At 33.0% G+C, this 25,237-nt stretch overlaps 1 protein-coding gene across 1 annotated transcript in view; it reads right to left on the bottom strand.

Moving 5' to 3' along the window:
- LOC129799617 (pancreatic triacylglycerol lipase-like) overlaps positions 1-25,237 on the bottom strand; it is a 36,230-nt gene that overhangs the window by 9,796 nt on the left and 1,197 nt on the right. The window contains exons 2-6 of the mRNA XM_055843652.1: positions 14,053-14,201; positions 9,022-9,290; positions 4,233-4,325; positions 4,082-4,162; positions 3,921-4,008 (exon numbers count right to left, since the gene is read on the bottom strand). Of these exons, the coding sequence (XP_055699627.1) occupies positions 3,921-4,008; positions 4,082-4,162; positions 4,233-4,325; positions 9,022-9,290; positions 14,053-14,185 (664 nt within the window). The 5' untranslated portion in view covers positions 14,186-14,201. The remainder of the gene's footprint in view (positions 1-3,920; positions 4,009-4,081; positions 4,163-4,232; positions 4,326-9,021; positions 9,291-14,052; positions 14,202-25,237) is intronic.

Here is a 25,237-nt window from a genome sequence, read left to right on the forward strand (position 1 = left end):
GAATTCCCCCCGAACCTTTCCCAAAGCATGTTTGTGTCGCCCCTGTATCCATTAAAGCCACTACTTCACGATCGAAAACCTTGACCGTTAGATAGGGACGAGGATCACCTTGAAAGGAAGTTCCTTCAGAAGTGTCATTGACCTCAAACACCATGGGTTCGCAGGATAACACGGAAGATTTCAAAGGGGATACATTTTCTGGACTTTCGGAAAAATCAATCAAAAGCCCACCATCCCCCCTTACCTCCCCCATGTCCGCCAAATCAATTAGTGGAGGGTCTTCATGTGAACACTCTTTTAACGGAACTATACTCTCTGGGGTGGAAAGATCAGTAGGATTCCCAGTGGAAGAAAAAAGATAATTACAATCTATAACGTCAACACTATCATCTAATACCAACACCTGAGGGACAGAAATTGAAGATACTTTAGGAGGAATTGCCCCTCTCAATCCTCCCTTCTCGCTTCCCCCGATGATCTACAATTAGGACAATTGGGATAGGTTACATTTTCAGCACCACAGCCATAACATAACAACTGAGCACGGCGTGGCTGACTACAATTTTCAACAGAATGGTAGCCGAGATAACAATTAACGCATAAGGGCGCACGTCCCGAATTTTGACGAGAATTGTTCTGGTTACGAGGTTTGAATTGGCGAGAATTTTGGCTTGATTGAGAAGATCGAGTGGATTGGGATTTCGAAACACTTGCAACTTGGGGAACAGTTTCAACCGAATTGACTTGAACCTTCTTAGGGCGATCAGTAGCAGCGAGGAGAATATTTTGTTCGACCTTATGGAGTGCATACTCCAACTCATCAAGGGCGGTGAAGTCTCGCAACAAAATTGCATCGCGAAATTGAGGTGTTAAGTTCCTACGAACTAATTGCATTTCTGTGAATTCGTCGAGTCTTATTTCCAATTCACGAAACAAGGACTTCATTGCACTGATATAAACCCCTACCCTTTCACCTTCCTTCTGTTTCCTCTCTTCGATCCTACGCCTGATCGTGAGGTCACAATCTGATCTCCCAAATGTATATCTGAGGGCGAATGCAAAATCTCCCCAATTGTAAAAAAGATTACTAGCCCTATACCACTCAAGAGCATCTCCTGTTAGACAAAGGTGCAACGAGGACAAAATGGAATTTACCGAAACACCTTGAGCTGCAGCCATTTTCTCCATTTCATGAATAAAAGTTTGCACCCTCATCCCTTTACTATCTCCAGAGAATTTGATTCCCCAATCTTTAATAGGAATAGGTTTATAAAATCCTGTCGTAATGTTCGGATTCCGTACCGGTGGTATAACCGTATCATCCCTTAACGGAGGAATAGGATCATCCCGAATTCCAATGCGATCGCTACGGACGCTCAACACATCACCATCACCCCCACCCAGTTGGCCAATATTATTTACTGATGGCTTTTCCTTTAGGCGGAAAGTTTGATTCGCAATAGATTGTCCCAAATTTTCGTTGGATCGAGTAGCACCGAGTCCTTGGGTATTTGTGGGAAATGGATTAACATTATCCTGGAATTTCATGCGGTCTAATTGTTCACTGATGAACCCAAGTGTTTTCACCACCTGTGATAGAGTTCCCTCAATTTGCTGGAATCTGTTTTCCACCACACTAATATCCTCTTTCCTCTTTGGAATTGCTCCCCCCGCACCAGCCGGAAAAGAACCTCCCGCACCTACCAAAGAACCCCCCGCACCAGGCACCGAAGAACCCCCCGCATTACCTGCAGAATTTTTCTCTGCATCTGCAACTGAAGATCCCCCCGCACCAGCCACGGAAGATCCCCCCACATCAGCACGAGAACCTCCCCCCGCACCAATTCGAGAAGATGTATCTTTTCCCAATGACACATTCCATGCTAGTGATCCTCTACCGCGACCACTTGGTGAAATTTCATCATTCTTCTCCACACTGGTCTCCGAAACATTAGACAGGGATTTTGTCTTTGCCAACCTTGTTAAAGGTGGGCTGCCTTGGGTACTTTTCTTCTTTGGAGATCGTATACCGAACATTTTATTCTTCAATTAATTACTAGAAATGGAAAAAAAATCCCTCAAATACTACAAAAAATTATAACACAAAAAATTAACAAGAGATGAGCCACGAGGTATAGAGAAAAATGCGCAAAATGTGCTCCAGTTGATATCTTCCGATATCAATTTTTTTGGAGATGTACCGTAAATTCTCTTTGAACTAACGGTGTAAGCAACTGAATTGACCTCTTATGCAACACTTTCGCTCACCTCGTGTTCACCATGCGGCTTGTGAGACACATTAAAAAAATGCCCAATTCCAATAAAATATTGGAGAAAAATTAAAAATGTGAAGAGATTTGTGTCTATCCACAAGAGCCACAAATATCTAAACAAATTATCACACGACACTTGTGCCCGAGAATCAATTTTTCCCACCCAAAGATCAATCTCCACACAAAATGCACTGGAGAGACGTGGGAAAAAGTGAATTGATCGAGTGCAAAAAGTGCGAAAAAACTTGTGATAGAGATTCCCAAATTAAAATGAGAAGGTATCAAGAGGCACACCAAAATTTTAAAGAAAACTCATCACGCAAAAGAAAATGCTTTTAAACGTGGGATCGAAAAAAGTTGGGCGCCAAATGAAACGTAGCCTCTGACCTCCTCGTGGAAAATAAGGAAAAAAAAGATGGGAAATTCTCTTCACAAACGCACTTATATTATTAATTATTATTTAAATTACAATTTTGGCACTTTAATCGAGTAATATTAATCGCGATCTTTTCTCTCGGGCACTTCAGGGGGAACAGCACACACTTTTTCCTTTTTGGGGCGCTATGGCCTCTTTGTGGCTTTTCCAGCGTCGGTGATGGGCTCCTGAGGGGCGAGATAGACACTCTTAGAGAGTTGGACACTTACTAATTGATTCGTGGTCCATCGTGTGCTCTCCCATCAACCAACGGGACATTCACTTTGACTCGGAAGTCACACAAATATACGCTACCCTCGGCTAGCATATCTTTCGGAGCGAGTAATTCAGATCAGGAGGGAACATTTTAAATTTTTAAATTTACTCGCAACATTATCTGATAATAAGGGGCCAAAAGTTATAATATAATATAATTAATTTCACTTTTCCTAAAATTGGCGATAAGTGGTTACTCCACCCTATGGCTAAGTCTTAGATCCGAAGCCCATATAAGGGAAGGCTTCCAGCTTTCGCACATACTGTCTTCGAACACTTCGTATTCTTCTCATGTTTCTTTAATTGAGCGACTAAAGACAAGCATTAAAGGAATATAAGAAAAAAGAAGTACTTAAAGCCATAGTTTGTGGGAAGCTTGAAAGCCTTCCCCTACTAAAGTAACCGACACCCAAGAGGAACTAACTAGAAATATGTACCTATCTTGAATAGTTCATAATTTGACAAATAGGCCTCTATAAAAAGTTGAGTTAAGTCAAACTACCCCACTTTTCCCTATTCAGGAATCGTCTTGATACTTGTACAGTACAGTTATATTTAGCTGATGATTTAAGTTTCAGCTCTTGTTGAAAGCATGAGGAAAATCTTATTAAATAAAGAATGTTATAATAAATTAGTTATAACACAAATCAACAGAACAAGAGAACTATGAATTGAAATGCAAAGACCGTGCATTTTTCTCATTATAATATGAAACAATGAGCAGTAAACTAATTGTGAAACATTTACCACCTTAGTTTGTCATTAAGTCGATTCTTTGTTCTTTTTTCTTACTAAGTTGCTAATAACTTTTTTTTGTACACTTGTGAATTTGTATTTAATGCTAAATAGCCGGATATTCATAGAGATCATGGACTCATTTATTGCGATTTTAATGACTATTTTACTCGATAGTATTCGAGTAAATTTTTAGCGGGGAAAGTATTTGATTAAGTTACCTGTTATCCGACCAATTCCGGGAGTTCTCTCAGCAGCATATGCAGCCGTATGAGCTCCCAAAGAATGTCCAATCATGTGCACATCTTCCTGCAATAGAAGATAAGAGAATTGATTCAATTGCCTATTAATTTCTCTTTTACTGGCATGAAGTCATCCGTACCATTCTCAAACCGGAAATTTCTTGTAGCTTCTTCAGCAAGTAAGCCAATTCGAGTCCCACAAGGCGCGTATTTGCTGTCGCCTGCACAAGAGAAAAGATCAACACCATTGAAAGTTGATCAGCATGGGAAACGGTGAGACTGCACACTTACCTGGGTGTAAAGGGGCAGTGATCCACCAGCCCAGTCCACCACGATGACATTGAGATTCCCCCGCGCAATTAATTCGTCTCGCATCTCAGAGACCTGCAAAACATCATTCCAATAAATTTATTATCAAATGACTCCCTTCTAGGATGCTTTTGGGGCCAATTGGTGGGCAACATGTTGTGAGCATTTTGCGTCCTACTGACACCAAAAACCTACCATGCTAATTTATTCAACAAATTGCAATCTGAGGCAGCAGAACATGCGTGTGTTAAGTAGTCCCGCGCATGTGAGAAGTATGAAAATTTCACGAACTCTCTTCATTTTATGTAACTTATTAAAAGCAATTAAAACACTATAATTAATGTTGTCCTAAACTTTGATGCATGTTGAGTTAACTTAATGGTTGTTTTGTTATCTTCTTCACAGCTCCAAACAAACAAACAATTTTTAGTGAATGACTTAATGTGCAGGTTTAGCTTTACTCTACCTGCATGCATTTTACTGAGTCTCAACAGTAGATCGCAATTTATTTAAGTGAAAGACACATGATAAAAAACAAATTTGCATATTGAATTCAATGCTAAAACTGTCCAAACTTAAGACACTAATAAACTTGAAGCAGCTCAAGTCATTGAATTTTTATCACTTTTACTTTAACACCTGAGATATTCAATAAAAAATAATACAGAAAAGTCATAATTACTAGGAAAATTTCAATATTAAATTATTGTGGTTTTCAAGAAATTTCCTCAATAAATTAGTTATTAAAATAACATTCCACTATCGCAAATGGCAACAATTTCAACAAGTTTTTCTTCTACTTATTTGTCTGAACTTTGTATTAGTCATTTAATAAATGGAAATGTTTTATTATTCATTATGCTTGAATTGTAATTAGAATGAAAGATTGATTAATACCTATACTTAAATATTTAATTACACTAATTTTAAAGGTGACGTAGAACAATTTACCATTTCCTAGTAGTTGACTTTAACACTCTCCTGTTCGTAAGCTTTTCCTCATTCTAGAACTTAAAGTTGGTCTTTACCGATCAGACATGGTAGATCGGATCGGTGAAGATCATCCTTAAGTTCTAGAAATAAAGAAAAACTTACGAACAGGGGGATGGCAAAGTCTCCGGCAGGGGACAAAAGTCGCTACCCTGTTTGTTTGTCCGTCCGTTCGTCTGGCCGTTACCACATCTATATCCCAAACAGTTAGAGATAGAGACTTAAGACTTTCGGAAACCCCCCATGAGTCAACCCAAGGATTGTCAAAATGCCCGTTATTTTCCACCGTCCCTCTCCTTCACCTTCAAAACCATGTTTTTTGGAATTGTTTGAAAATACGGCGTGTGATTTTGGTCAATTTTGAATTTTTGAATTTATCAATCATTTATAATAGGGTAAATGTCCTAATTCAAAACCATTTCCAGACGCTTTAACATTTCATATTTTTTCTGAAGAGAATTACATAAATTTGCTCCTTGACTCTCCTAGAATGTTACTGTTTAGTGAAAATTCTTTAGATATAATTTGAAAACTTCTTAAATACAAAACAAAACACACAAGTGCAAAATGCTTCTATTGGTAATGAATTAATCCAAATGGAGACAAGGCAAAGTTTCTAATTGGAGACAAACAGTGTAAGTGAAACTGCGACGACAGACTTCCAAAACCTTGTTGAGCTGCTCTTGAGTGCAGGATTTGTTCTTCTTCCTGGTCTTCTTTCCTTTCTCATCTAAAACAATAAGAAAATTTCTCCAAAAAACAAATCATATTTCCGGGGTTTCCTATTGAAGCATTTGCAGACACTTCAGAAAAACCCCTTTTGTTCACGAAATATGTAATTATTTCATTTTAAAACTTCACGTACCATTATCAATAAAGATTAGCACTTAATTTAACTAAAATTAGCCAGAAATGTGACATTAAATGTTAAACAAAACGAATAAACACCAGTCACTTTATTGTGTTTTTTATTGGAAAACATGGTCAATCGATGAAAAATTCGATGGTGAAAAGGTACACCTTTAATTTTTCTGTGAAATTAACAAATTAAAATTTCTGAATATGAATGGATTTTCGTTTTATTTGGAGCAAAATTAACTAAATAATGAAAAGGTGGTATAGAAAATATATAAATATAATAATTTAGTGCTGTATTTATCATGAAAACAGTGACGTCTCCATTTGGAGTAGCTAAAAGTTTCCATTTAGAGCAGGTTTTGAATTAGCTTAATTTACCCTAAAGGTTGATAAGACTCTAGAGAGCGTATTTCTCAACCGAATGGTATGACTTTTGGACTTGTTGGAAAAGTCTTGGAATTCTTGACAAGCCTGAACCAGTTCATTATCAGTTAACTAATTTTTATACAAAATTCAATTTAATTTCAATTCTGAGGTATTTTAGGCACGGTTTTGAGTGATTTATAAATAAATGAGAATCGTTTATGAACTGGTAATGAACCGGTTAGGAATTAATAAGGAATTTTTGTTCAAAAATCAATTCTATTACTCTTAAAACTATTTTGGGGGATCTTTTGAGTAACTTATTAATCGGTTCAAATCGGTTGAGATCCAGTAGCGGGAAATGATACGAAAGTACTTACACTGAGAAAAAACGGGGGTGCGATTAACTTTTTTTCCTCATAACTTTAACACTTTTTAGGTGTAAAAATACATCAACATTTTTTAATGTTAATTTTACACCTTTTTAAGGGTAAAATTTACATGAAAAAGGGTACTTCAACTCCTTATACACCTAAAAAGGGTAATATTTACACCGATTTCGGATTAATAATGCAGGGTAAAATAAACATTTCCGGAATGTTATTTTAACTTTTTCGGATTTCTCTCAGTGTACAAATAATAAAAGCCAGTAAGCATTAACTCACTTTTAGAGTACTTTTGAGTTATAGAATCTAAATCACGAGTTCGAGCACTTCGCAAAGCCTAGGACGCTTTGACATCCCTTTTTATTAATATTTACTGATTGATCTAAATCTAAAACTTCCATCTGATGATTGCTCAGTGTTTATCAGTTTTAAAATCTGTTTCTTCTTATTACAGGTCTAGTCTTTAAGGGCGATTGGGTCATCGGTGAACCAATCGGCTATCTAAAGCGCTTCATGCTTAAATTTGTAACTCTCTCGTTCTTAAAGGGCTAGAAAACAAACGGATATATGGTCTTCAGACCTAGAGTTTGACCACATGATTAACTTTTCTAATTTATTATAATGCGAAATGTTTGAGAAAAATTTTGACTTAAAATTGGATATTGAGGGGTTACATCAGTTATACGAAGACCAAAACAAAGCATATTTACTCAAAATTTATTTCGACATAATAATAAAATATTTAATTTAAGCTCTTAATTATATAAAACACAACTTTTAAACTGTATTTTCTGAAATTTTTATTTAAAATTTAAAAAAATGTGCCGTTTTGACCTGTTTTTCGAAGACCTTTAAATAAAACTTACTTTTCAGTGGACAAAATTACTCAGAGTAGATTCATTTGGAACCAAAACAACTAAATATTTCCTTTTAGCATACGAGTTAAAAGAGTTCTAGAAAGAAGGATTTTTGAATAAAATGAAATTTGGGTTTTTGAGAGACTTTTTTGTTGCATAAAATAAGTCCTAATCGAGTAAATACTTGATTTTAACTTTAGATGAACCTACTGTAAGTAATTTTGTCCACTACAAATTTGGTTTTTCAGAAAATGTCTCTCAAAAATGCAGGTCCCAACTCTTATATGCTTAGGGGGAAGCGGGGTACATTTGAAATGGGATACTTTTGAAATAGGGCTGATTTATTCTATTTTTAAATGGGACTGGGACTCATGCCCTGGACACACTTACGACTTAAGCCGAGAGACGACTTAGTGGAAAAATATGGAAATGTAATTTAATCATTATTTCGAATATAATTACGCTAAGCCGTCTCTCGGCTAATCGTCATGTTTGTCGAGGCCCTTACCAGGATATAATTTAGCTCCACAGGCCAATGCATTGGTGAAACTGAATTGCATTACGATAAGGCCCAGTTTTATTTAAAAATATAAGAAGAAAACCCTAGTTCAAGGGCACCACATTTCAAAGATTCCCCACTTCGCTCTAGCGAGCTAAAAATAAATATTTTTTGTTATGTTGAAAAAAATAAAGAAAATATGATGTTTTTATTAATTTTAGTCTTCGTAATTCTTAAGGTAAATGATCTATATTAGATTTAGAAAACCACTAAAATAGCTGAATTTGGGACCTGGACTAAACCGCCAATGTTAAATCCTTATTAAAGACAAGGACTTCGGGTTTCCCGTAACTCCCAAATAAAAGTAAAACCTTCTAAATATTTTTGTTTTATTATTTTAAATTCCATTCTTCTACTTCCTCTATATTATTTTTGGAAACAACTCCTACGTATTAAAATGCGTGAAGTCGTTGAACTTTCATGAGGCTCATCAGAAAATATGAATTTCTTTTTGTTTTTGTACCTCTATTTCATTTAGCCTAACCGTATTAAACCAAAATTTAATTCAAAGAAGAATTTTAGTAAATATTAAGCAATTTTAATAAATCTTTCAATGTTTCGTCTAGATTCAATTCGTGTATTTAAGAGTTGAAAACCTTCAAAACTTAATATAACCTAAATCAAATCCTAATCTATTCGAGTCGAATCTATTGAATTTTATGATCAATTGCCTATACACGGAGATTATCTTTTGGAGTTGAATCTTTAATTACAAAATGTGAGATAATTGAAAAATTTGAGAGGTTAAAAAAACTTACCCAATTTGAGAGTGGTGTATCAATAAAGCCATGAATGATGATCTTGGTCATCCAATCAGCATTGAAGTTTGACTCTTTGATGGTCTTGTCATCCTCGGCCACGAGATTTTGCGACTGAAGGGGATTCTTTGGCGTGTAGAGATAGAAGCGTGTGTTGATGATATTCCTTGGAAGTGGGAAGACATTGAATGGCCGGTGGATCAGATGATACCATTCGCGGGTGATGTTGAGACAGCCAATTTCACCGAAACATCGTGTCTCGTTTTCAACTAAAATGATCCCACAAAAAGAAAGGAAAAAGAGCAACGGAAAGAAAAAAAAAGATTATAAAAAGTGCTTCTCAATCTTCAAAAATCTTTCAGGCTCTTTTTATCGATACTCTTGTCTTTAGTAGCAATTAATGGGAAAGTTAAGCTGATCACATTCTTTTTTTTTTCGCACTCGCATGAACTACGGAAAAATGGAGAGAAGAGAGACGTTAAAGCAGTAAATTAGAATGAAAATACACCATTTAATTGGTAAATCAAATACACCTCTTATTGACTTTATCAATTACGTTCCAGCATCCAGTAAGGGGCAAAAAAAGAAGGAATTATGTGCACTGATTGAAAATTCTCATTAATTGCGGAAAAATTGATTTTATTCACAATGAACGAAATGAACTTGATTTTGTGTAGGTTTTTGGGAATGCCATGCGCCGTCTCTTTGAATGCCAAACCTCATTCACCTAATGAATCGTGAAAATATTTGCTGGAAAGCATCACTTTCATCAGTGTTTGCATCCATAAAACATCATTAATGATAATTGCAAATAACATTACACCTTATTTGGCGATTTGAAATTTTTCAAGAATAAACTTCAACACAACTACAATGTCTTTTAGCGGGTGCTTCATTGTGCACAAAATAAAAGAAACTATATTTTTTATACTGGAATTTAAATAGATAAAATCAACTAATTTCGAATATACAATTATACTTATTATTTGCATAAAATAAAGTATTAAATTTCATTGTTTTTTTTTTAAGAAAAACAACATAAAAGTGATGATCAAATGAAAAGTCAAAATATTTTTGCTTAAATAAAAAATAAATAAATTTAATTTGTGAAAAATTGAATTTGGCATTGTAAATATTATATTTCAGTCAGTTGTACACCTCATTCTAGAATATTTATAAAATCTAAAGATGATTTTATGTAAAATGAAATACTTTTTGCCTCTGACCTCTTGGATCGTAAAATTCAATCAACGAATTGCATATTTCTGGACTCTCCTTTTTTCTTGGATGATATCGCGTTGGATCATTATGATCATCATGACAAATTCAATTTAGATTTGAGTGTGAAAGAGTGAATTCAATACATTTGAGATAAAACGAGTTGGAAATTTTGATTTCGTTAAATTTTCCTAATTATAAAGTTAAATGACAAACAAATTAAAACAATTGTAAAATACGACTTAAAAACTAATGTAATATGTATTGCATAAATTCTTTAGGCCTTGCTATATCCTTAAAATCGTTTTTGTTTTATTTATTTAATTTCGATCGAATAAAGTCATGGAGACATTATGTATAACGAGTTTGAGAATTTCGCAAAGTTGTTTTTTTTCAGTTGTGTTATTCTTTTTTATGTTTACCAATTCGTAACCGGTTTAAAAAATACTACATCAAAACTTGGCTAAATAGCATAGAATCAATACAAGTCGTCCCGACGACCTATGGTTACATTTCATACAACATTATATTTCGCAACGATAACATTTGCCTCAATTCTGAGACCAAGTTCAAGATCGTAATTTCAATTAAGATAAAGATCGCATTCTCCCCGAGTAATTTTCATTTTCAAAAACTAGATAACTAGAAAACATTTAATTCAAACGTTTTACTTATTTATTTCAAATGATGTTATGACGTCGTCATTACATTATTATTTTAAAAATTTTAATTAAACTTATTTTTTTTTATTTATCATAAACTTATTTTTAAAAGTGATGAGTGAAAATAAAAGTGAGCTCAATTAAATAAAATCGTTTTAATTTTGATAGAACTTTTGCTTCAAATATTTTTCTTTATTTTCCGTTGAGACTGAAATTGTTTATTTGAAGAATAAATTTTGATAGAATATAATAAAATGAAATGTTTTGCCACATTTTTGAAGATAAAAATATATTTTGTCGTTATTTGCTGTTCATATAAAAAATCATGTGAAAATATTAAAATATTCGGTGTATTTTTGAATATGTTTTTCTTTCCTATTTTTACTGTAAATTAAAAATAAATAAATCAATTAAGATATTTGCATCCATTTCTATTATTATATTTTTATTTATATTTCATTTTCATATTTTTCATATTATTTTTAGTATGCTTATAGAATTATTTATTATTTTTCGAGGAAATATTAAATGGCTTTTTATTTGAAAAGCCAGATAACATCATTTTGTTTATTCTTAAAAAAAAAAAACAAAAAGACATGAAATTACGATGATTTCATTTGAAGCCAAAGCTCCAATATTTTAGATTAAAATGAAATCTAACTTGGCTTAATATAGAAAGGATCCGTTGAATTTCATTTTAGATAAAAGTTTTAAAAGCGGCGGTCATCAATTGAAATAAAGACAAATTTAAATTTATATCATCGATAAGAAATATACTCCTCAGAGGTTTTAATTGGAAAAAAATCAAGCTTTAATTGGAGAAATTCTAGGGAATTCTCTTAGAAACTTCAGGCCACTATCTTATAACGATTTAGACGATGGCTCTAGAATACATAACGGTCGATCATCACATCATCATTTCGAGATTTTTGTAAAATAATTGTTGCGATATAAATAACCCCCTGAAGGCTGAAGAATATATATTTCCATTATTTATGTATTACAAAATAAATATATTTATATAGACCATTGCATTGTGAAAATTCCTAATTCAGAAATTTTTCAAATTCAGAAAATTCAGAAAGCTAAAATCCCGAAGAATGCCAAAATCTCGATGACCAAAATGCCGAACGCCAAAATCCAGAAAGTCAAGATCTCGAAGAGCCAAAATCATGAAAAGCCAAAATCCCAAATAGATCGAAATCCCGAACAACCAAAATCCCAAATTGTACAAAATCACGTACGTCAAAATCGCAAATAGCCAAAATCCTGAAAAGCCAAATCCCGATTAGATCGAAATTCCGAATATCCAAAATCCCAAATTGGTAATAATCCCGAAAAACCAAAAATCCCGAATGAATCAAAATCTCGAATAGGCAAAATCCGTAATGTGTCAAAATCCTGAAAAGCCAAATCCCTAATAGAGAATTCCGTATAACCTGAATAGCTAAAATCCCAAATGGGTCAAAATCCTGAACGGGTCATAATCCTAAAAAGCCAAAATCCTGAACGCCAAAATCTAGAAAGCCAAAATCACAAATATGCAAAATCCTGAAAGTCAAAATGCCGAATAGATCGAAATTCAGAACATCCAAAATCCCAAATTGGTAATAATCCCGAAAAACCAAAAATCCCGAATGAATCAAAATCTCGAATAGGCAAAATCCGTAATGTGTCAAAATCATGAAAAGCTAAATCCCTAATTGAGATTTCTGTATAACCTGAATAGCTAAAATCCCAAATAGCCAAACTCCCGGAATGAGTCACAATCCTAAAAAACCAAAATCCCGAACGCCAACATCCAGAAAGCCAAAATCTCAAATAGGCAAAATCCTGAATAGATCGAAATTCCGAATAGCCAAAATGCCAAATAGAGGTAATAATCCTGTTATAAATAAATTAAACTGTTATAACGTGTATAAAATTTTGGCATATACGATCAGTGATTCAGTGGTTTCTGCCGTTTACCTGATGAGATCGGTAGTGAAGTCGGTCGGCAGCCGCAATCAAGCGTAGTGAGAGAATAAGTTGAATTGAATTGAATTGAATTGAATCCCGAAAAGCCAAAAATCCCGTATGAACCAAAATCTGGAATAGCCAAATCCCGAATGAACCAAACTCCCGAATGGGTCAAAATCTTGAAAAGCCAAATCCCTAATAGAGTGTCCTGGATAGTTAAAATCCCAGATGGGTAAAAATCCCGAATGAATCAAAATCCTGAAAAGCAAATATCCCGAACGCCAAAATCCGGGATTTTGATCATTCAGGTCTTCGACCCATTCGGAAGTTCTTACCTATTTAGAATATTGTCTCTTCGGGATTTTGACCTTTCGAATTTTTGACGTTCGGGATTTTGGCCAACACCGATTTATATGATATAATTGCTTTCTCTGAGTACTATCAAAAAATCAGCTGATTTGTAAAATTGTATTATAAATTATAACATAAAAGAATACAATTGCAAAATTCTGCGAATTTTAATTGCAAGAAAAATTAGAAGCACTAAAAATAGAAATAAATTCTCTTAACACTTTCAATTTCTTTCACTAAGAATATACTTGAAATGTATACTTGTGTTTTATACAGTAGAGAGGTTTAAAGAGTGAAATCTTATGAAATGTTGGAATTCACTTTTTTCATGCGTTATGAAAAAGAAAGAATATTTGAAAGAAAAAAAAAGTAATTCTTTTTATGCTTTCCGATCCCATTTAAGTTTTAAGTGCTACCAGATTAAACACGCAAGATGAACTGAGATTCTGCAAAAATGAGAACTTTCTCTGAAAGAAGTGAAAGATTGTGGTGAATTTATAAGATTATCTATGTTAAGTGTGCAACAATTGTGCGATTTCACTGATATTCTGCAATTCGCCCACCTCTGCCAAAAATTATTTTAATTTTAACCTCGAGAGCTTCCAACAAGCCACTTCTATCGACTTGAAGAATTAAATGTATTTGCAATATAAAATAATATGTTTGAAATTCATTAACAATTTTCTTGCAGCAATAATGTTTGTGAGTTACTTTGGATGAAGGACATGAATTCAAATGAGAGCATAATCAATGACTTTGGCACAGAAAGACAGAAAAAGAGTGAAATTAGTGGGTTTTGCGTGCTTTGTGAGAAAAGTTTAGCGACCAATGTATTACTTACATGGCAACCAAGGCAGATTTACATCGATGGTTATTTTATCGGCCCTGGCCCAGCTGAACGGATCCAGAGGGCCTCCCTTCACCGCAGAAGACGTCAAGCCCAGAGTCAATAGAGCAGACACATACTTCCACATCTTGGTCCGAGTGCCACTGAAAGTTAAGGGATTTAGTATTAGCAAAAGTGATGGAGCTTTTTCAAAATTAATCTTTCAAGTACATTTTAATATTGTCAAGGGCACATAGGTTTAAAGACTTTTACTTTCATTTTGATATCTAGATAATCTATTTGTTAATCTTCAGAAATATGTATTTAATGTCTAATCGCATTTGCAATTGTTTCCAATTTTGAATCAACCAGCAAACACATTAATTAAATTTTGAGAGTATCAACTAACAAATTATTACACCCATTTTATTAATTCAAGCTTTATTACTAAAAATATTACATTTATCTTAGAGTTTAACCAATTCGTTTATATCTCGGGTCAGAGGAAGTTATAAATTTTGTAATGTGTACTTGTTTAGACTTTTATTGTTGTTTTAGACACCGAAATAATAACATTGATTTATATGGTGTTTAACCCTTTAACGAATTTCATTTAATAATATTTTCCGTTTCCTCTGATGCTAAGAATCAAAACGATACTGTAAAAATTTATAATAATATAAATTTATTTAAACTTGTAAACTAAACTAAAACTCTCCATAATGATTTTTCCGGTTCCAATTTTACTCATTAAGTACATTGATTAAAGCTAATTAGTTTATCGAAATTATTCATGTAGTAGATTAAATTACAATAAATATAGGGGGAAGTAGGCACCTTTAAATTGGGAGAGTTTTGAAATTGAGCTATTTTCTCCTGGTTTTAAATGAAACTGGACCTTATGAAATAATTTAGTTAAACAAATTAATCGAGAAGTTAAATTACATCATGATAAGGCTCAATTCTATTTAAAAATAGGAGAAAAAATCTAATTTCAAAGCTTGCCCCACTTCAAAGGTGCCCAACTTTCCCCTATAGCTAAACTGAGCTTTAAGCTTAAAGATAACATATCATTAGGGCTCAATTACTATGCTCATGAATATGCTTCTCGTTTCTCACAAATTTCCGCATTGCAATTCTCAGACAAATGAGATATTACAGGAAAATAATAAAAGAAAATATAATAAGACGACATTGGGATAAACTTACAAAGAAAGAAACTGAACACAATTAATTTTATTTATCCTGTTGTTATTTTCATGTAATATCTTTTAAAAAATGTCATGGGCAAGTTTATTAAATAAAAACTTTGTGTGAGAATTGTAATAAAAATGGTTGAATTTGAGAAAAAATTAAACTTTGGCAATGACGAGATAGCCTAGTTCCCGAGGGTCCCGTAAATCAAATAACAAACAATTTTGGTAACTTTTCAAAATCTTATAAAATATTTGCCTTCAATATTTAATTACAAATATTTTTTTCCAAAAGTTCTGACTACTAAAATATTAAATAAGTTAGGCCATATAGAGTAACGTTCGACCTTAAGCCAGCATAACTTTCCCTAGCATAACGATTTAACGGTTAATGTGATTCTGGTTTTAGGAACTGCGCCAAATTTCTGCGCCGAATTTTTTTGTTGCTTTACTATTACTTCTAAATATGGAATTTTATGAGCAATAAGAAATGTGTCCAATATTTCCAAATTGTTTAAAATTCGTAACAGTTCCTCTATTTCTATTTTAAAAATAGGGAATGAGTCTGCGAGATTACCAATTTAAAAAGTATAATACAGTAGAGTCTCCTAAATTCGAACGCTCGGGGGGTATTTTTGACATTTCTCACCTCCCAAATTCGAACGATTTTTTCAAAACTAACGAAATTTGTGAGATTAAATTGTACTTTGAATCAAATTCCCGTACTTTCTCGCAAGTCTTACAGTGGTAACATACTTCCTTTTCGATTTACATGACCATAATATATGTAAACATTCAGGAAGAAGCACATAAATATGATTTTCATTCACCAAGAATACGAACTTTCTAACATAACCTCACAATTGACATTTTGAATCCAAACGGCGTTCGAATTTGAGAGATTCAGATTTGAGAGACTCTACTGTAAAATCATTTTTTAAGAAAACTTGTTAATTGCACATTAAAGGAATACTGAATACATTTTATGTACAGGTAACAAAAGCCCTGATTCTTAGATTGAGATTACGAATTATAACCTATAGGCCATAATACAGAATATTGATTTATTGGAAAAAAAAACTATTTTATCGTTAACTCATTTTTAACGGGCTGCTCTAAATTAAGCTTTCTTAAAAAAAGGTGACAAAAAGTATTTTTAGTTAAACCTTGAGTGATAAAGTTGGGATCGGGATACCCTAGATATCCGATTTTTACGTAAAGAGCAACTGACTGGTACTTGAGTGAACCGTAGGTGAGAGTAATGGCCCAAATAATAGATCCTGGTTGATCCTCATAAATATTTAGTTTAGAATCATTAATTAGAAGTCCATCATCATCATCAATCGCTTATCTCATGACACCCAGTTTAACAACCCACGCCTGTCGATCCTCTGCCATTTCAGAAAGACGTTCGGGTTCAATCCCAAGACGCTCCAAAGGCAAGATTCTGAATTTAATTCAGCCACCTTGTTCTAGGTCTGCCTTAACCGCCCGGAGGTACCTCATCTCGGCAGCTTGTACTCGCGATCTTATACTTTCGGTCAGTACCCAAGTCTCACGGCCATAGGTGAGAATAGGACAATTAGAAGTCCTTTGAATAAATATCCTTTAACTAATTCTCTACTGCCAAATTTTACGGGCTAAATATTCTCGAGTATCAGCCTGTCTATTTGGGTCCTAAGATGGTTAGCTCTCGAACATGCTAGCCTTCGAGTATTGCAATTTTTCAGATTCTTTAGAAAAAAAAACTCTTGAAATATTGATCATCATTCCTTGATCGAAGATAGATCACCTTTCCTTAATTATTACTCCCTCCGTTCCGAAATAAGTCGTACGTTTGGCGAAAAATTAGGGATTAAGGAATAATTTCAGAGAATGTTTTTGTTATTTGCAAATATCTTGTGTATGAACTATCCTCCATGTTCAGGGATAATATGGGGATCTTACGACGATGGTAAGTTGAGGATTCCATATGTTAAAGTTGTACATTTTTCGCGTTTTTCTCAAAGAGCTCCGGTAGATAGTTAATTACTACAAGATCGACTGTGATTAACATTACAGTCTAGAATTTGTTCTAAATTTATAGTATGCGCAAGTAGAACTCAACAGTTATTACCGATGACATTTTTATTGCTCAAATTTTGCAGAATGAGCAATAAAAAGAACATCTTTTTTATGTGTTCGAATATCTGGATTCAAATTATGAGAGATATGGACTTGGGATCTTCAGCGGACCCCCCATAAGTCGACCCTGGGACCATTTATATCATTTATATGTTTCTCTAAAACATCCAGAATCGAAAGAAAGAAATCGCACAACGTGTTTTCGAGCAATCCCAAAAAACATGATTTTGGAGGGAAAGGGGAGGGGTGAGGGCAAAATAATGGACATATTAATGGTCCCAGGGTCAACTTATGGGGGGGTTCCCGAAGGTCCCAAGTCTGTATCTCTCACCATTCTGCACCCATTTTAGATTGAAAATAAAACACCAAAAATAGGGCATTTTTAAGACATTCGTTCCTGAACATACCATCAAGACTGGACCCCAATTTTAGTACTGGACATTAGCAATAGTTCTTTACAAGAGATAATTATTGATACACAAAACATTTACCAACAAACTTTCTCTTAATCCTCATTTTTCCCAAACGTATGACTTATTTCGGAACAAGAATTTTTCCCAAACGTACGACTTATTTCGGTACAGAGGGAGTATTATTAATAGAAGTTTTGTTTAGGGAAAATACAAAAAAGTGCAAGTATAAATCCCTTTCCACAATTTCCAATGCCAAGTGAGGAATTTCGCAGTCTAATGGTATAATTTTTCAAGGTAAAAGGTCAAAGAATATACAACTTACCAATAAACACTTCATAACCAATTTATCATTTTTGAAATGATTTTATATTGACCTATGACTCAGAGTATATAGAGTCGGGTACTGTTCGACTCGTACAATTTGTAAATTACACGTTATAAAACTTTAAGACCCTATTTTATTATTGATATTATTCAGATTGTCTGGTCGTCAAATGTAAAAAATAGGACAATAATTAAAATATGTTGTCACAAGGTCAGATTAATTAAAGAAATAAGAAAAACATGAAGTGTTCGAAGCTTGAAAGCCTTCCCCTACAGTTTATGATTGAAGTTTTATGTGTTACTAAAAAATATCATTCCTAAACTGACCAATTTTACTAAAGAACTGCTCAATCTGCTGCATCCGAATCAAAGTACTTCCTACCTTTCGGAATGAGTTGATGTTTTGGGAAATCTTAGGGATTAAAAATCCGGGTAAACGTTTTCATACAGTAATAATATTAGTATCCTACAGTGATGGCAAATTAAGGAAAGAATTTCCATGAACTCCCTCCCCTGAGCATCCCCCGGTACAATTAAAGAATTACCACGTTGGAAATAATCCCCAAACCTCAAATAGAAGTTTTATAACTGTTTAAAATTTAATATACAACTCACACAGAGAGACTGTAAAGAGTTTTGGCTTAAATATCCAATTTAGGATTATGCACTCTACTTTTTTGTCATCGTGTCCTATATAAAAAAGAATTTTCAATTTTCATTGAAAATGCCACAGTAACGCAATTTCCATATTTTTTTATGAACCCGCGTTTGATATTAACTTTCTCTAGAAAGCATTGTAAAATTTATGAAAATATTTCAATGCTAAAGGGTCTTTTAGTACAATAAAATCCATAAATTTTATGACATATTAAAAATTAGAAACTCTAGAAAATGAGGTTTATAATAGTGACAATTTCAATGTCTCTCGCGTATAGAGAAGATGAGAGTTGACTCAATAAAAGGCTCGAGTTCACGTACTCAAGAGTTCATATTAATATTTTCATACACTCCATAACAACATTCATAATGTAATAATGTTTAATCGTGACGGGGAAAGGGAGTGAAAAAATTTAAATTACTACGTCTATGGGTGCAATTTGAATGACTTGTGCGACATGAACGCAAAAACTTTCTTCCAAAGTCACTGGCGAAAGAAATGTTGAAATTTTTCATGTAGCTTCATAACTCCCATCCATCCAACAGGCCACACAATAAAGAATGTAAATTTATTGTGTGGCACTGTAAAAATTGCTATATGGTAGAGATAACTAAATACATGTACTACAAATGGTTAATTTGATAGTAATCTCTAGGAGAGTGAATTTAAAATTGATACTTTGGTGGTTTCTTTCCGTTTTTGCGAATGAATAAGATACCATATTGTTGCTGTTATACAACATCAATTGTCTTCTTCAATTTCTTCTTCACTTTTTTTTTGTTAATCCCCCATGGATTGTGCCAGCGGGAAACTGTGACTGTTTTGAAATCCATTATATTATTATATATTAATTAGACGACAGGCGAGAAAGAATATAATCAAAGAATGTGTCAAGAGGTGAATATACTGTGAAAAGATCAGCGTATTTTTTTCCAGTAACCCAATTGAAACTCTATGTTTTGTTTGCACAAGAAATAATTATTATTTCTTACGAATCTTCTCAGTGTTGTCGTGGCTTTTAAACTGGATAATATAAGCCTTTAGCCTTTATCTTAAAATTAACGATAATTGTGGTGTAATGCATTTTGAAACTAATTCTATGGAATCAGAGCGCATTCAGTAGATTACAAGATTTAAATTTCGAAAGAAAAACTACATCAATTCAATTAAAATGAAATCCAATATTAAGGATTACTGGGACTGTAACGTTCTAAAGTGCGTCAGAAAATAAAAGAACTAAACTAGATAATTTGTTTTATTTTAGTTAAAAAGTTATCTATTTCATTAAAGCTTTTAATTTATTAATAAAAATTATTGATATCAATCAATCGACCATCGGCTTTCGCCATACAACGTATCTTCACTGTGACCTCTTTTCACATAATAATGTCTAAATCGCAAACAGGAGGTCACACTAGTCTTTGTGTCTCCTAATCCAGAGATAAAGGTTAAAGTCATAAATCTTCAAATCGATTTTCAAAATTCTGATTTATATTTTGTGATAAAAATGCTTGCTTTTAGTGTATCAAGGGGTTACGTGGGTACCGACTCGAAGTCTAAAAGGTATATTTTGAACATTTATTTATTTTTTTTTTTAACATAACAACAAATTTATTTAAATCTGGCGAAAGCATTTAAAAGTAGGGAAAGACTTTCAGGCTTCGCACACACTCTGGCTTCAAACACTTCATATTTTTCATATTTTCCTTTATTGAATTTGGCCTATTTATAAAAATATATTTTAACAGCTAGTTTTAAGTCACACGGGCACTCAATGGGTCAAGTGGTGGAGCACTCGCTCTATGATGCAAGTGTACCGGGTTTGAATTCCCTTTAGGTCACCAGTTTCTGGTGTTAAAGGTGTTCGGATTGCATCCAGTGAGCTCTACTGCACTTGATTCCACGGGTATGGGACTGACAACCTCATCCCGTACAAGAAAAAATAATAATGCATGTCTAGAAATCCCACTGCGGGAAGGCCTTGCCCAAGAAGCAATATTTTTCTTAATATAGTCTTGTAGGATTCTTTAAGTAAGACACTATAGAACCAAAAATCTTTTTATTTGCTTATAACGCTCTAGGTTCCATCACTGAGATTACTATAAGTACAGTGGCGCACTCTTAAGGATCTTAAGAGCTTTTATAGGAATTGCAAAAGAAAATTCTCACTTTAAGTCTTTTAAAAATGCAATAAAAGATTTGTTTAATACTTGGTTCTATAAGGCAGCTGTTTTGCTTCTTGGGATGTTCCTTCATGGAATGTTGTGCCAGTATTATTATTCTTATTATTATCTTAAGTCACAGATTTCCTGGAAAAAATTGGGTCAGATTCAGTAAAGTAATATGGGAATAATATAAAGTGTTCGAAGCCACTGTGTGTACGAAGCCTGAAAGTCTTCCTCTATATTGCCTGGACAATGTTTTTTTTCATTTTCACTAAAAATAAATAAATAAAAATTTGAAAAAGTCGTAGTTGATTCATCTAAACTAAGAAAAAAACAAATACATTATTTTCTTTTTACCAAATACGTAAAGCACGTAAAGCGGTCTTCAGACTAGAGGTTTAGCCCAGTTCCCGAAGGTCTCAAAGTCCTAAATAACGAGCAATTTTATTGCTTTTTGAGAATCAAATAGGTCATTCATGTTTAATAATCCGATTCTAAGTAAAAATTTTTCAAAAAATGTGATTGATAAGAAATTAGAGCAACTAAGCCATATAGCTAAGCCTTAGGTCTGAAGCCGATAAAAGACAACTTGAACGAATGATCATTGAAAAAAAAACTCCGAATTTTTGGGAGAATTTATAGGCACCAAATTTTCTTTTGTTTCAAAAAAAAAGTTTTAATCAAGGTAAAATGAAATCCCCTTTCAAGATCCTATCTAGGACAAATGTGCAAAATTCCAGTGAAATTGGTGAATTAATCGTTGAAAAAAATTATCTACAGTGTTCAAAAATTGAGTTTTGGGGAATGCGATTAAAGTTGATACTTCTCTGCTCGCTCGTAGTACTGCAATAAAGTTACTGTTACTAATACTGTAATAAAATTTGGTTGACGTCCGGATTTAATAATTTTATAACTGGATTAAGCACGGATATGTAGTGTGAGCACTGTTATACGGTCTACGCAATGTTTTTTAAACCATTTTGTTGGAATAAAATACATTATCGATAGATATTTTGCTTATGGGAGTGTATTTTGATTAAATTAACTATAATTTAGTATGTAAGGGAAAATTACCGGAAGCGATAATGGAAAATGCCTTTATACCAGCCGGATAGAATGATATTGCACTCTTATTACCGTAAATAATCAATAAAATAAAATTTTAGACCAAAAAGTTGCGTTTCAGAACAAGGAAGGGACAAAATTGTGCCAATGCATCCTTTCTTTAAAAGGTTGTAAAAAATACATTAGTCCTGTTGCCAAAAAATTCTTATCAGGCATATTTTGTAGCTTTATAATAGGGCTCTCCAATAAAAAAAAGTTTGAGGCGAAATATAAATTAGATCCTGAGATATAATTTTTTTATGGAGAACTGTGAAACATTGATACAATTTTGCCCCGCACTGTAGATCTTCAAATTTTTCAAGATCTACTTGTGAATGATAAAAGTATTTCCTACAATGCAACTCCAACAATTTTTGCTTTAAGAATTCTAAATCTCTTAAATTAATAATAAAAATTCAGATGTAATGCCCAGCGCACAATAACTTTTATTTTGTAAACATGTTTTTGACATTTCAATGAGAGTGAATGAAACCGACATCTAATTATCTCGCTCTCTCTCATTAGAAATTTTAAAAACATGTTTATAAACAAAAATTATTGTGCGTTGAGCATAATGCCCAACGCATAATAACTTTTGTTTAGTAAACATGTTTTTGACATTTCAATGAGAGTGAATGAAACAGACATCTAGTCATCTCGTTCATTCTCATGGGAAATTTTGAGAACATGTTTATAAACAAAAGTTATTGTTGCTGGTCATAATGCCCAACGCACAATAATTTTTGTTTAGTAAACATGTTTTTGACATTTCAATGAGAGTGAGTGAGATCCAGATCTAGTCATCTCGCTCATTTTCATGGGAAATTTTGAAAACATGTTTATAAACAAAAGTTATTGTAAGCTAGTCATAATGCTAATCTTTTAAATAATATTTGTAATTATTATTATTATTTGTATTGTTGTATTGTATTATTGTAGTGAACCTTTACTTATTAAAACTTCTTCACCTCAATATTTTCAGTATTTAGGAGCTTACGAGGAATTGTGAGCAGCATTAAAATTCAAAATGGGTTATTTAAAAAGCTTTGTTGTTTTCAATCTAAGTTTCTTAATTTTCAAGTAAAAAGCTTAAAGAATTAAATATTTAGGTTAAAAAGTTATTATCCGACTTAAAATTTTCTATTTACACTAAAGGCAAATAACACGTTGTTCTTGTTGCAACTACAAGCCCAAATTTTCAGCATTTAAAGGTTTTTAAAGCTCCCGGAGATGAGCTTTTAAATAAATAAACTTTAAAGAAGACTAACATTTTTATTTAAAATTTAATTTTTGTGGAATTTGTTACACTTTAGTTTTAAAAAAGTTTAAAGAATAACATTTAGAAATAAAATCTCTATAATCGTATAGATTATATGTATTTTAAATTGAATTAGAATACGAAATAATCTTAAAAGACAATTTGAAGACATCAGCTTAAATATATATCTTTAAATCTTTGTACTATATTCCTCTTAATTGGTGGCTGGGAGATTTTCTTCAATTTTTGTGAATTATTTATTGAGATTTTTTTTAATATTGCGCTAAACGGTCTTTTATTAATATTAAAAAATTCTTCTATTTAGAAAATATCTAGGGGGAAATGGGGCACTTTTGAAAGAGGGGCACCTTTGAAATTGAGAAATTTCACCGATTTTTAATTAAAATTGAGCCTTATCATGATATAATTTAGGTGCATAAACAGATTGAGAATCTGAATTACATTGTGATATGGCTCAGTTCACCTTAAATATAAGAGAAAAATCTCAATTTCAAAGGTACCCCACTTTCAAAGGTGTCCCACTTTCCCCTTTTTTTTAGGCAAAGAAGATTTTTTAGAAGAATAACAATTTAATAACACTTTCAAACCTAGCAATCTCGCTTAAATTATTAAACAAGGTTTAACTTTGAATCATGTTGCAACATTAATTCACACAAAGAGATTCAAATTATTTGTTTTGATTTGATTTTTATCCTTAAATTTTCTTTTATAAAAATGTTTAGTTTTTATATTGGTATTTTCTTCGAAAAAAAACTACTTACCAGACATTTTTAATAAGTCCGGGTTATTTGAAATTAGAATAATTAGTTTTTGGATACGAAAAAGTACATCACTCTCTGATTAAACTGCCTTTCATGTACATTTACAATTTTTAGGAGAAATTGTCAGAACTGCCTTAAGAGGAAGTGGGGCACCTTTAAATTGTGGCAGCTTTAAAATTGAGCTTTTTTCTCCCATTATTAAATGGAACCGAGCCTTATCATCATAAAATTCAGTTTCACAATCGGTTCATTGAAAAATGGGAGAAAAAGTCCTATTTCAAAGTTTCAATTACACACTTCCCCCTAGTGCTAAATATCTTATATCATCATGGAAAAACCATTAAAAAATTAATGCAATTATCCCGATAAGTTTATAATGCAGTGCAATTTGTAGTGTAAATACTCCTAGATAATTGTTTACACAATTGGTGTTTTAGCTGAGATTCTTTATAATCTCATTTCCAATTGGGTAACTTAATTATTATTATTCAGCTGGCAATATTATTTTAAAACCTTGCCGAGCCATAAAAGTCCTGTTTTTTAATAACTGAATAGTAATTTAAGATACGCTGTTTTTTGTATAGGATCGTAGAAATTTTTGCTAACTTTAATATAGGGGAAAGTGTACTACTTTCGGACGATTTATGCTTCGCACGAACCATTTTTACATTATTACAATATTATATTTGAATAGCAAGTCCAATTCCTCAAATTTTCTGGAAAGAGAAATGTGTGAAATCCATAAGGAAAATGGAGAAAAAATTGAATTTTCCGAAGCTTGAGTTGTCCGAAGAGGTAGCGCGCTTTCCCTTACTGTAGGGGAAGGCTTTCAGGCTTCGCACATACTCTAGTGTCAATCATTTCATGTTTTCTCCATGTTCCATAAAGGAATCTTACCTTTCTATGGCAATATATTTTAGTAACTTAGAGACAGGTCAAATTCATTAAAGAAGTACGGGAAAAATATGAAATGTTAAAAGACTGAAAGCTTTCTCCTAACACCCCAATCGGATCTACCCTAGTTTTCCATATTTGTGATTTTGGAGGTCAATTCTCAGAATAAAATAACTGAACTTGATCATTGATTTAACTTGTTAACATAAATTTTGAAATGTGATCCTAGCGCCACTGGCGGTCAAATGACAAAGGTTGCATGTTGTACAAAATTGTAGGGTATTA

This window comes from Phlebotomus papatasi, chromosome 1 (assembly GCF_024763615.1).
Source record: "Phlebotomus papatasi isolate M1 chromosome 1, Ppap_2.1, whole genome shotgun sequence".
Lineage (NCBI taxonomy): Eukaryota > Metazoa > Arthropoda > Insecta > Diptera > Psychodidae > Phlebotomus > Phlebotomus papatasi.